The sequence below is a fragment of the Phacochoerus africanus genome, chromosome 12, assembly GCF_016906955.1.
Source record: "Phacochoerus africanus isolate WHEZ1 chromosome 12, ROS_Pafr_v1, whole genome shotgun sequence".
NCBI classification, from domain to species: domain Eukaryota; kingdom Metazoa; phylum Chordata; class Mammalia; order Artiodactyla; family Suidae; genus Phacochoerus; species Phacochoerus africanus.
This window is the reverse complement of record NC_062555.1, coordinates 55,680,020-55,694,161: the sequence shown is the minus strand read 5'-3', so window position 1 is coordinate 55,694,161 and position 14,142 is coordinate 55,680,020. Positions and strand designations below refer to the sequence as shown.

The 14,142-nt window shown below is 43.0% G+C and overlaps 1 protein-coding gene across 2 annotated transcripts in view; it reads right to left on the bottom strand.

Annotated features, from left to right (window-relative positions):
• Positions 1 to 14,142, bottom strand: part of PRTFDC1 (phosphoribosyl transferase domain containing 1) — a 95,995-nt gene that overhangs the window by 74,106 nt on the left and 7,747 nt on the right. For both annotated transcript variants that reach the window (XM_047754508.1, XM_047754507.1), the window contains one exon: positions 2,705 to 2,811. Coding sequence is in view for 1 of the 2 variants with exons in the window: in XM_047754507.1 (XP_047610463.1) it covers positions 2,705 to 2,811 (107 nt within the window). In the remaining variant the exon portion in view is untranslated. The remainder of the gene's footprint in view (positions 1 to 2,704; positions 2,812 to 14,142) is intronic.

Below are 14,142 nucleotides of genomic sequence, written 5' to 3'. Positions count from 1 at the left end.
AGCACGTGAAGTTGCAGTCCTGTTTGAGCAACTAACTGGGAGAGTAGTCAGGGATTTGATAGGGAGCTCTGGAAGGTTAGTCATGGGAGAGAGACACACCACAAACTCTTCACACATCCCAAGCTGACTGGAAGCTATGCATATGCACAGCAGAGACTAGCGTGGGCCCAAGCCATCCACACATTTCTGGATAATGGAGCCTGTAAGCCTGTGCAGAAGAGACATGAGAAAGCTCGGTGGAAAGTAAAAGCCAAAGAAGACTTGAAAAAGGCTGAAAATTTGCATGTGCCTGCCAGCCTCCCCCTGCCACACACAGAGCAGAGGTGGAAGTCCACTTGCTCAAAGTGTTTGAGTACAATCTCTAACCAATCTCAGGCGGAAGATGAAGCTGTTCTGACACAAGTGTGAACCCCAGTAATGAGACTTAAAAAGAAAAATAAACTTCACATCATCAGAGCCTACACAATGTGGGGGAGACAGCTTTCACAGACTGGCAGACAAGAAGAAGAAACAAAGAACAAGGGGCAGTTCCGGTTGTGGCTCAGAGATAATGAACCCAACTAGAATCCATGAGGAGGCAGGTTTGACCCCTGGCCTCGCTCATCGGGTTAAAGATCCGGTGTGGCTGTGAGCTGTGATGTAGGTGGCAGGCTTGGCTCGGATTCCAAGCTGCGACAGATGTGGTGTGGCCCGGCAGCTGCAGCTCCAATTTGACCCCTGGCCTGGGAACTTCCATGTACCTTGGGTGAGGCCCTAAAAAAAGAGAGAGATGAACTGAGGACAAAGATGCCCACTATACAACATAAGTTGATTCAGTTGATTCAGATTTCTTACTCCTTCCCTACTTTGGTGGGGCAAGAATCTGTATTTTTTTTTTTTTGTCTTTTTGCCATTTTCTTGGACTGCTCTCGCGGCATATGGAGGTTCCCAGGCTAGGGGTCGAATTGGAGCTGGAGCCACCGGCCTACGCCAGAGCCACAGCAATGCGGGATCCGAGCCGCGTCTGCAACCTACACCACAGCTCACGGCAATGCCAGATCGTTAACCCACTGAGCAAGGGCAGGGATCGAACCCGCAACCTCATGGTTCCATGGATTCGTTAACCACTGCGCCACAACGGGAACTCCAAGAATCTGTATTTTTAATATGAGTTGCCTAAAGGGAGGTTTAGCAATTTGGGAGGTGCCAAATTTCTCACTTTTTTTCCCTCTGAGGATCAAAACCTGCGTTCCATGGAAAGCTACCTGAGGCTGTGAGAAACCCCAAACTAGACATTATTTTAATAATACACAATGGTTTGAGAGAACACGCAATGTGCAAGTCTTATCCAGTGGAAAATCTTAGAATCTGAGTGAGTGAATGACATTTCCTTTTGCTTACAGACAGGCTGATGGAAAGATAATATCCTGGGAATAGTGACCATCCAGGGTTTCTCAAACTTCCTTTGGCTGAGGACCTAGTTCATAAGTTAAATTTTAACTAGAAGAATAGAACAGCTTAAGAAACATAGAGCAGAAGGACAAGGGTTTAAGGAAAAGGGTAGAGCATGGAGCCCAAGGTCTGTTTGCTCCAGCTCCCCACTGCCGCTCCTACCCTGATTTCTGAGTCCGAGACCCATGAAGCTTGCTTTTCATTTAATGTGAAGGCTGAAGTACTTCACCTTTGTACAAGAAATCAGAGATCCATGGAAAGGCAACCGTTGGGGCATTAGGCAGCTTTGTTAAAGGGGTAGAACCTATAAATCCTGAAGCTTATGGTGGGATGAATTGCAGGAGGCTCTCTGAAAACCAGGTAACAAAAGAGGGGGACTTAGGGTCTTAGAGCAGGACAGAAAAACGATGGCTTTCAGAAAGCTAATCAGCTAGAAAGGAGCCAGTGGTCATCTATGCAGACGGGTCCAAAAGAGCTAGAAATAGTATTCAAGAAATAGTCCTGTGCTGCTATTTTTATGCTGCAAATATTTCTATTTCCAAAACATTACCAGTGAAAACAACTGTGCAACTGGCCAACCCAAGAGACATGACTTGCCCGAGATAAATGCAAGTCCCAGGAAAAGCCAGGGCTTCAGGGGTATGGCCTATAAAGGCAGAGATTACCTCTTAACTCTGCTGGTTAAGAGTCTGTGACAAACGAGAGACAAATGCTTTCCCAACCCCTGTTTTCATCATTTCGTATCGGACATTGTTATTTTGAGGTTTGTTATGTTTTTGTAATTTTTTTTTTTTTGTCTTTTTACGGCCACACCCAAGGCACATGGAGGTTCCCAGGCTAGGAGCTGAATCGGATCTGCAGCCGCTGGCCTTCGCCACAGCCACAGCAATGCCAGATCCGAGCCACGTCTGTGACCTATGCCATAGCTCACGGCAACACTGGATCCTTAACCCACCGAGCAAGGCCAGGATCAAACCTGCATCCTCATGGATGCTAGTCAGATTCGTTTCTGCTGAGTCACAATGGGAACTCTGAAGTTGTTACTTTTAACGCCATACCTTCCATAGGTATAGCCTTCTTATCATTTTCCCCTGAACAAATATCCAAGTCAACAGTTCAATTAAAGCCCAGATTTATTTTATTCCAAATTCTCTGTTCTAGAAAAGTTCTGTCTACTACTACATAAAGGAGCCTCAGAAAGAGGGTCCCCAAGAATACTATCTGATTTACACCAGAAAGGGCTAGATGAAACTGATGCAGAAAGAGCACTCACCTGTCTACAATGATGCCATGAGGGATGAGGACGTATTCCAAGTCTCCATAATAGTGCTGTGGGTATGTGAACAAATTCAAGTCATACCCTGGCCAGTTGTCCAGAATCTGTAAATCAAATTATTTTGGTTATTTTATTTTTCATTGGACATTTATCTTAAAAAACATAAATAGAGAGGGGGGATCAGATGGTGGAGGAATAGGTCATGGTGCTCACTTTCTTCCACAAACAGAGCAAACACACAAAAAACCCATCTACATGTAGAATGATTCGCACAGAACATCTACTGAATACTGGCAGAAGACTCCAGAAAGGGCAAGAAATGCTCCACATAACTGGGTGGAACAAAAGGGAAAAAAAGAGAGAGAAAGAAGATTAAAAATAAAAATCTTTTTAAAGATTAAAAAGATTAAAAGATAAAAAATAAAAAGAGAGAGAAAGAAGATTAAAATCAGAGTTACTAGTTATCTGACTAGTATCTATGCAGGATGCAGGTTCAATCTCTGGCCCTGCTCAATGGGTTGAGGATCTGCTGTTGCCGTGAGCTATGATGTAGGTTGCAGACGTGGCTTGGATCTGGCATTGCTGCGGCTGTGGCGTAGGCCAGTGGTTGCAGCTGTGATTTGACTCCTAGCCTGGGAACTTCCATATGCCACAGTGTGGCACTAAAAAGACAAAAAAGAAAAAGAAAAAAAGGAATCAGGATGGGACTAGCACTTCAGAGAGGGAGCTGTGAAAGAGGAAATGAATCTGCACCCTGGGAGGCCAGCTAAAACTGACCGGGGGGATCAGCTGGGACAGAAAGGGAGCCTCAGGGTCTCAGAAAAAAGCACAGCTGCCAGTCTGAGGAGGGCAAAGGAGAGAGAGGGCTGCACAGACCATTGGTACCGCCATCTGGGACACCATAGACTGAGAGACTTAGGTGGGGGCTGGGCACTGATACTTGGGCTACAGAGGCCAGATATGGGGAGAAGACTAGGGTTGGCTGTGTGAGGATGGCCTGAGGGGGCCAGAGAGTGGTACACCACAGCCAAGAAAGCACAGGAGGCAACCTGGGCCCACCAGAGAAGCCAGGCACCACTGTTGGGTAGTGCAAGAGGAGGAGGGGTGGGAACGCCATAGGAACTTCTTGCTCTGCACACTCACAGGTGGGGCACCTCTTGCTCAGGCTATGCAGGGCAGGTGCGAACTGCCACAGTCATCTTGGACAAGGCCTGTCACTACTTAGGGTCCTATGAACAGGCACTGCCTGAGACCTCAGTCACCTAAGGGGTCACCGCTGTGGAGGACCCTGCAACAAAGTATATCCTGTTGCCCTCACCATCCCGGGAATGCACTCATCCCACCACTGCTACTGTCAAAGGCTCTGGGCACCACCCCTACCTCCCTGTGGGTCACTGCCACCACTGAGGGCCCTGCAACCAGGAGCAGCCTGCAGGTGCTGCACATGGCCCCCACCTCCCTGGAAGCATGTGCAGGCGATACACCTTCACAACTGTTATCCAGGGGATAATGGCCTGAACATACTGAGGAAAGAGACAGCAAGCATCCAAACCAAAAGCAGCCTTCATGACAAAAATACAGTAAGCCCTCACAAGCTACCCAGGGACACTCCCTCATATAAATAGCTCTCTAAGACTACAGTAGATAATTGTTTTCCCTAAACTCACAGAGTAAGAAAACTATAAGCAAAATGAGTAAGCACAGGAACCATTACCAGTTAAAAGAACAGGAGAATTCCCCTGAAGGAGCAACAGTGAAACAGGCCTCTGCAGTCTAAGAGACACCAAGTTCAAAAAGGAGGCAATGAAAATACTGAAGAAATTAAGAACAGATATGATCAGTAACACAGATTACTTTAAAAAGGAACTAGATACTATAAGGAGGAGCCAAGAAAAATTAGAAAATTCACTGGCAGAGACGAAAGCTGAGTTAAAGGCATTGAAGAGCAAAATGAGTAATGCAGAAGAAAAAATAAGTGACTTGGAAGATAGAATAATGGAAATCATGCAGTCAGGACAACAGACAGAAAACCAAATGAAAAAACATGAAAGCAATATAAGAGATCAAGGGGATAATATAAAGCAGGCCAATCTACACATAATAGGGATTCCAGAAGGAGAAGAAAAAGAAAAGGGGACTGAAAATATATTTAAAGAAATTATGGCTGAAAACTTTCCAAATCTAAAGAAGGAAACAAATATACAGATACAGGAAGCATAGGGGGCCCCCAAACAAGTTGAACCCAACCTGACATACACCAAGACATATTATAATAAAAATGGCAAAAGTTAAAGATAAGGAGAAGATTCTAAAGGCAGCAAGAGAAAAACAAAGAATTAATTATAAGGGAACCCCCATAAGGCTATCAGTTGATTTCTCTACAGAAATGCTACAGGTCAAAAGAGAGTAGCAAGATATATTCAAAGTTCTAAAAGGGAAAAATATGTGACCTAGAATACTGTACCCAGCAAGATTATCATCTAAAATAGAAAGATAAATAATTTCTGAGACAAACAAAAACTAAAAGAATACAGCAATACTAAACTCACTCAAAAAGAAATATTGAAAGTTCTCCCCTAAATAGGAAAGAAAGAACATATAGGATGAAGGAAATCATAATTGGAGAGTAATCACTTAAGCCAGTATACAGATCAAAAAGAAAAAAAAAAAACTATCTGTAAAAGTAATGATAAACACAAGGAATAGCAAAGATAAACACGAAGAGAAAGGGAGTTCCTGTTGTGCCTCAGTGGAAACAAATCTAACTAGTATCCATAAGGATGCAGGTTTGATTCCTGGCCTCACTCAGTGGGTCAGGGATCTGGCATTGCCGTGAGCTATGGTGTGGGTCACAGACGCAGTTCAGATCCTACATTGCAGTGGCTGCAGTGTAGGTTGGCAGCTACAGCTCCAATTCGACCCCTAGCCTGGGAACTTCCATGTGCCACGGATGCAGCCCTAAAAAACAAAAATAAATAAATAAATAAGGATATCAAAATCATAAAATGTCAGGAAGGAAAGTAAGAAAATCTAGACTCTTTTTTTTTTTTTTTTAAGAATGTGTTTGAGGAGTTCCTGTCGTGGCGCAGTGGTTAACGAATCCGACTAGGAACCATGAGGTTGCAGGTTCGGTCCCTGCCCTTGCTCAGTGGGTTAATGATCCGGCGTTGCCGTGAGCTGTGGTGTAGGTTGCAGACGCGGCTCGGATCCCACGTTGCTGTGGCTCTGGCATAGGCCGGTGGCTCCAGCTCCGATTCGACCCCTAGCCTGGGAACCTCCACATGCCGCGGGAGCGGCCCAAGAAATAGCAACAACAACAACAACAACAACAAAAGACAAAAAGACAAAAAAAAAAGAATGTGTTTGAGCCAATAAGACTATCAGTCTAAATAAGCAGGTATAGAAAGGGGTTAACATACTTAAAAAACAGGGCAACCACAAATCAAAACCAAATAATACATTCACAAAAAACATAAAGAGGACACAAGAATAAAATAAAAGGAAATCATCTAACCCAAAAAAAGAAAAAGGAAGTAACAAAGGAGAAATATAGAATCAACTGGAAAACAGAATTTAAAATGGCAATAAGTACATATTTGCCAATAATTATCTTAAATGTCAATGGACTATATACTCCAATCAAAAGACATATAGTAGCAGACTGGATTAAAAAAACAAAACACTATAATAAGCTGCCTACAAGAGACCCACCTTCAGGCAAAGGACACATATAAATTCAAAGTGAAGGGAGGAAAAAGATATTTCATGCAAATGGAAATGACAGGAAACTGGCAGTTTCAATACTTAAATCAGATGAAATACCAAACCCACCCTAATACCAAAACCAAAGATACTGTCAAAAAAGAAAATTATAGGCCAATATCTTGGATGAATCTACATGCAAAAATTCTCAACAAAAATTTAGCCAACTGAATCCAACAATATATAAAAAAGATTATACACCATGACCAAGTGGGGTTCATCCCAAGTTCACAAGAATGATTCAACATGCATAAATCAATCAATGTGAAACACCATATTAACAAAAAGAAAAGTCAAACCACATGATCATCTCAGTAGATTCAGAAAAAGCATTTGGCAAAATCCAGTATCCATTCATGAGAAAAATTATAGAGGGGACATATCTCAACATAAGAAAAGCCATTTATGACAAACCCACAGCCAACATAACATTCAATGGAAAAAAGCTGAAAGTCTTCCTGCTAAAATCTGGAACAAGACAAGGATGCCTACCCTGACCACTTGTATTCAACAATGGAAGTCCTAGCCACAGCAATCAGACAAACAAAAAGAAATAAAAGATATCCAAATTGGAAGAGAAGAGGTAAAACTGTCATTATATGCAGCTGATAGAATCCTATATAGAAAACCCTAAGGACTTCACACAAAAACTACCCAAACTGATCAATGAATTCAGCAAAGCAGCAGGATACAAGATTAACATTTAGAAATCAGTTGCATTTCGGTAAACTAACAATGAAATATTAGAAAAGGAATATAAAAAAAATACCTTTTAAAATTGCACCCCAAGGAAGCTCCCATCGTGGCTCAGTGGAAACGAATCTGACTAGCTATCTGTGAGGATGCAGGTTCGATCCCTGGCTAGCTCAGTGGGTTAAGGATCTGGCATTGTCGTGAGCTGTGGTATAGGTCACAGATGTGGCTTGGATCTTGCACTGCTGTGCTGTGGCATAGGCCGGCAGCTACAGCATGAGCCCTAGCCTGGGAAACTCCATATGCCACAGGTGCAGTACTAAAAAAAATAAAATAAAATGAAATTGCACCCCCAAAAATCAAATACCTAGGAATAAACCTGAACAAGGAGGTAAAAGACTTCTTTGCTGAGAACTATAAAACATTAATAAAGGAAATAAAGAGGATTCAAAGAAATGGTAAAATATCACATGCTCCTGGATTGGAAGAATTAATATTGTTAAAATGGCCATACTACCCAAAGCAATCTATAGATTTAATGTGATCCCTATCAAATAAAACATATTATTTTTCACAGAACTAGAATAAATAATTCAAAAATTTATATGGAACCATAAAAGACCCAGAATTGCCAAAGCAATTCTCAGGGTTGGGGGGGAGGAAGCAGGAGGCCCAACTCTCCCAAATTTCAGACATTACAAAGCTACATTAATCAAGACTGTGTGGTACTGGTACTAAAATGGGCATACAGACCAATGGAACAGAATAGAGAACCCAGAAATAAACCCAGACAGCTATGGTCAATTAATCTTTGACAAAGGAGGAGGTGAGAATATAAAACGGGAAAGAGTCTCTTCAGAAAGTCGTGCTGGCAAAACTGGACAGCTGCATGTAAATCAATGAAACTAGAACACACCCTCACATCATGCACAAAAATAAACTCAAAATGGCTTAAAGACTTAAACATAAGACATAACACCATAAAACGCCTAGAAGAGTACATAGGGAAAACATAAACCATACAAATAGAAATAAAAATAGTCTCCCAAGGCAATAGAAATAAAAACAAAAATAAACAAATGGGTCCGATCAAACTTACCAGCTTTTGCACAGTAAAGGAAACCATAAAGTACTAAAAGAAAACCTAAACCATGGGAGAAAATAATTGTAAATGATGCAACCAACAAGGGCTTAATCTCCAAAATATACAAACAACTCATACAACTCAATACCAAAAAACAAACAACCCAATCAAAAAATGGTCAGAAGACCTAAAGAGACATTTCTCCAAAGGAGACATATGAATGGCCATTAGGTGCATGAAAAAAACTGTCAACATCACTAACTACTAGAGAAATGCAAATCAAAACTACAGTGAGGTACCACCTCACACAGGTCAGAATGGCAATCATTAATAAGTCTAAAATAACAAATGCTGGAAAGGGTGTGGAGAAAAGGGAACCCTCCTACACTGTTGGTGGGAATGTAAATTGGTACAACCACTACGGAAAACAGTACGGAGGTACCTCAGAAAACTAAATATAGAACTACCATATGACCCAGCAATCCCACTCTTGGGCATATATCCAGACAAAACTTTCATTGAAAAAGATACATGTACCACCTATGGGTTCACAGCAGCACTATTCACAATAGCCAAGACATGGAAGCAACCTAAATGTCTATCTACAGAGGAATGGATAAAGAAAAATGTGGTACATATATACAATGGAATACTACTCAGGCATAAAAACAATGATATGATGCCATTTGTAGCAACATGGATGCAACCAGAGATTCTCATACTAAGTGAAGCATGTCAAAAAGAGAAAGAAAATTACCATATGATATCACTTACATGAAAAATCTAAAAATGGCACAAATGAACCTGTCTACAGAACAGAAACAGACCAAACTCAGACATAGAGAACAGACTTGTGTTGCCAAGGGGAAGGGGGAGGGAGTGGGATGGATGGGGAGTTTGGGGTTGGTAGATGCAAACTATTACATTTAGAATGGATAAGCAATGAGGTCCTACCGTGTAGCACAGGGAACTATATCCAGTCTCTTGGGATGGACCATGATGGAAGATAATATAAGAAAAGGAATGTAGATATATATGTATGATTGGGCCACTTTTCTGTACAGCAGAAATTGGCACAATATTGTAAATCAACTATACTTTAGTAAAAAAAATAAGAGCATCCTTTGAAAAAAAATAATATTGAAAACAGAGACTAGGTCTGACGATCCCTATGGCAGTAAATTATATTCTATCTACCTATGAGAAGCCCAGTGGAACAAGGTAATCTGTTTTTTGTTTTTCTTTTTACCACAGCACCTGCTTGGGCTAGGGGTCTTAATTGGAGCTGTAGCAGCTCGCCCTCACCACAGCCTCAGCCACATTGGATCCAAGCTGCATTTGCAGCCTATGCTGCAGCTTGTGGCAACACTGGATCTCTACCTCACTAAGCAAGGTCAGGGATAGAACCCAAATCCTCAGACACTACGTCAGTTTCTTAACCCACCGAGATACAACAGGAACTCCAAATATGCCTTTTTTTTTTTTAGTGGCTAGACCCACGGCATATGGAAGTTCCCAGGTCAGGGACAGAATGTGAGCTGCAGCAATGGCAGATCCTTTAACCCACTGCACCAGGCCAGGGATCAAACCTGTGCCTATGCAGCAACCTGAGCCGCAGCAGCTGGATTCTTAACCCACTGGGCTACAGTGGGAACTCCAGGAACAAGGTAATTTGTTTCACGTCACTTGATAAAGGATCTACTGAGTGAACAAGGAACTACATTCCTAACTTCTGGCATCACAAGATTAAAGCATTACTTTAATTCTTACAGCTAACCTGACAGTACTGTTTATAAGAATGTACATACATCAATATACAATTTATATCTCATATATTATCATATATATTATCATGAGTGTAAGTAACATTATATTTGTAATTACAGGCCCCCCTCGCTTTATTGTGCTTTGCAGATATTTGTTTTTTACAAGTTGAAGGTTTGTGGCAACCTTGCGTTGTCAGATGATGGCTAGCATTTTTAGCAGTGAAGTATTTTTTCATTAGGTATGGACATTGTTTTTTAGACATAATGCGACTGTACACTTAATAGACTACAGTATAGTAAAACATAACATTTATATGCACTGGGAAACCAAAAGAATTGTGACTTGTGTTAATGAAATATTTGCTCTATTTTGGTGGTCTGGAAACTTACCTCCAAGTATCTGTGAGATGTGGCTATATATTAATGTAGACAGTATCATCCCACATGGTTATATTATTACATGTACTACTACATTGCTATACACTTCTGCCTGGGGAAGATTTCCTCCTAGAAGGACATGTCTCCTGAGATTAGCATAGACCCAAACTTCTGAGTGGTCTGGTCAACGTAGTAAAGATTTCAAAGGATGTGCTCTGGTGGGAACTTGTCAGTCCCGTTGGGAACCGACTGTTCCAGAAAACTGGTGTATTGAGAGAGTGGGTAGACTGCTAGCTCGCCTTCCTCTTGCTTAGGACTGGAGGTGCAAGCTTGATGGTTCAACAGTAGAGATGGGGGAGAGAAAATGATGAGGAAGACCGAGTTACTTGTGTTTTCAGAGCATCCAGAAAGGCTGCCACACGAAGGTGCTGGGCACTCAAGCCAAACCTTCACTGAACTATAGGCTCTGGGTTTCTAGTAACTCAGCATGCTCCCATCAGTCTCCTCTTTGAAGCTTTAAGCTTTTGAGGTTTTTCAGAATGCAGATTTGTCCGAAATTTTGCAGCCCAGCTCCCAACCCATCCCGCAGTCCTCAGTTCAGTGTCCAGGCAGATCATGATCCTCCTCCCCTGCTCTGGGTTCTGTTTGTTTGCACCCATGCCCCCTCCCTCTCTGTCCCGCTCCCTCTGTATCCCAAGCTCAGCATCTTCCGCAGAAACTCTGGTCAGGCTCTGTTTCTTTCCGGAGTCCCAGCTGGCTGCCCTTGCCCTCTGATCTTGTCTCCCAAACTCCTGATGCCCCTCGGAGCTCTCTGCTCCTTGACAAGACTCCTGTCCCTCCAGCCTCTGGCTCGACCATCTTATCTGTTGCCCGTTGTTTTAAAATCCACTTGTACTTCATCGAATGCTGGGACATCCCCCTGCTTTCCACCCTCCTCCCCACCCAGGATTCAAAACCACCTCTCTGAAGGGCAAAGTATGGTCCAGCCCGCATCCACTCCCACTCTCAGGCCAGTTCTGGGCTCTGGAATGCCAGACAAACCAAACTTGTGGTATCTCTGTCTCTCTGCAGATAGAGCCCTTTCCTCTCAGTAAAGGGCAACTCATTTTTCAAGTTGCTCAGACCAAAACCTCAGAATTGTAGTGGACTTCTGTCTTTCACTCCCCTCCCCATGCATCCCATTAGCAAGTCCTATTGTCAACTCCTTCAACATTTAACAAGGACCACCTCTCAGCATCTGTGCTGCTTTGCCCCTTCCACTGCCCCCCCCCATCCCTACCACTACCATTTCTCCTGGGACGACTGCTAGAGCTACCAACCTTGCCTTCCTGCTCTCACTTTGGCAGCACCGCCCTACCCTGTACCCCCACATGGCAGTCGGGATCTCTTTTAAAAACATACATCACATCATGGCAGGCGTCTGCTCAGATTTTTTCAGGCACTTTCCATTTCACCCCCAGTACAATCCAGAGTCCTCACCATGGCCTGCAGGCCTGGCCCCTCTGACTGTCCCTGGCCCTGTCTCCCTCCCCCCCTCTGCTTCAGCTACCATTCTCCCTGCTGATTCTTGAATGTCTCAAGCATTCCCCACCTAAGAGCTTTGCGCCTGCTCTTTCTTTTGTCTACAGTACTCCTCCCCTGTACGCCCACAGGCTTCCCTTTCACTTCCTTCAAGTCTCCATTCAAAAGTCCCCTCCACAGAGAGGCCTTCCTTAATACACATATAAAACAGCACCCCTTCCATCCCATGCATCTCTGTATCCCTTACCCAGCCATGCTTTCCTTCACGGCATGTATTCCCACTGGGTGTGACACACATATGCCTCTCTGTGTTTTCTCTTGTCTCCTCCCACTGGAATATTAGCACTTTCTGATAGTGACTTTGTCTATCTCATTCATTGTTGAAGCCCCAGTGCTCAGAACAGTGATCTGGAACACAGCAGGTGCTCACAAACGTTAAATGAATGAATAAATGACAGTCTCCATCCATGGGCTACCCAACCCTCAGTTTATCTCCTTGTGATAAAGAGCACTGCTGTTCAAAGCTCTAGAGATTCGTCTACCACGGGCTCATGGACAGCCAAGTGCTGTACGGCATGTTTGAAGAGCATCTGCTCTGTCTCTATCAGCAAACTGGCTGTTGAATTTGCAGAGCAACTCTGGCTTCCATCCCCGAGAACTCCTGGGGCTGCTGTCACCATCAACACCACAGTGGCTGCTCAGAGCCTGAACCACCCGCTGAACAGGAGGGGCTTCCAGAAAACCCACAGGCAGGCCATGAGAAAGACCAGACAAGAGGCCTGAGCAGCACCAGATCCCGGGAGATCATCCAAAGGCACAGCACTTCCTGGCCCCCCTGCCAGCCCACACACACTGCCCATCCCACCTCCTGGAGCCCTTCCAGTGGTGGTGGCATGAACTAGTGGTCATTCCTTCCACTGTGGAAATCCTTCGGTGCCCCCCACTCTGGCTGAATCTAGCTCACGTTCCAGGGCTCAGCTTTGACACTAACTAGGTTTGATATTAGGAAAATTATGTCTGAGGCTCATTTCCCCCTTCTTTAAATGAGACACACTAAAACCCATGGACAGGGTCGTTCTGAGGATAAAAAGATGGGACAGATAATGTACTTGGAGTTCCTAGTTCACTTCCAGGTATATCATAAATGCCTAATTAAATGATGCTCCCTCTCCCCCAAATGATAAAATGACAAATAAAACAAACCTACAGATACAAACTGTATGGTAATCTGTAGTTCAGAGGCAGCATGGAGTAGTGATTCAAGCACGGAGTGAGTAGCTGTCTAACACACTTGGGGGTGAATTTACTAGCAGTGGGAACTTGGGCGTTTTAACCTCTCTGGCTCTCATCTATAAAATGGAGTCAATGCCTATGTCACAGGGCTATTTTGAGGTTTAAATAAGATAGATAATGGATGTAAAATTCTTATATCAGTATCTGGTCTACAGTACCCTGCAATACATGACAATCAGTTAGATGTACTGAAACAGCAATAGTTTTCCTACAATTGATATGTTTCAATTAAAGAAGTGCCTCAAACCTATCTGCCAAAGTCTTATTGCCCTAGTTAAAGCTGTAATTTTTTTTTGGACACAGCATGCAGTGGCTTGATGTGAGATCTCAGTTCCCAGACCAGGAACTGAACCTGGGCCACAGCAGTGAAAGCACAAAGTCCTAACCACTAGACCACCAGGAAAAAAACAAAGCTGTCAAATTAAAAGGAGAAGAAATGCATTTCTCTAAGACTATTCTAAATGCCAAACTGGCCTAGTTCCAATGAGTGTGAAATAGTGAGTTTTCACTGTAGGGATAAAGGAACCACTGGTTTATCTTTACTAGTGCATGCAAACTGCACTGTAAATGCGTCCTAAACCTGAGGGAACGGAGGGCTAGGAACTGCAGATAATTATGTTATTCATCTGCTTTTTGAAAAATCAAAACAAGAAGTCTTTAAATAGTTTCAGTATCACAGATAATATGCTCTAAGTTTATTCAGAACAATGCTTTCTCTGTTCAAAGATGCAAAACATGGCCAAGCTGGGGAAGTGACACACATTAACCAAGCCATTTTATACCACAGCCAAACCCCAGAACGCCTTCAGACTCTTTTTTCTCATTTGAAGATATACTGAAAAATAATATTTTTTTGCTTAGAATATTTCTTGCCTTATTTTTCAAGTTGTCTCCCCCAGGGAGAAAATAGTTTGGAAACATATCCAAAAAGCTAATCT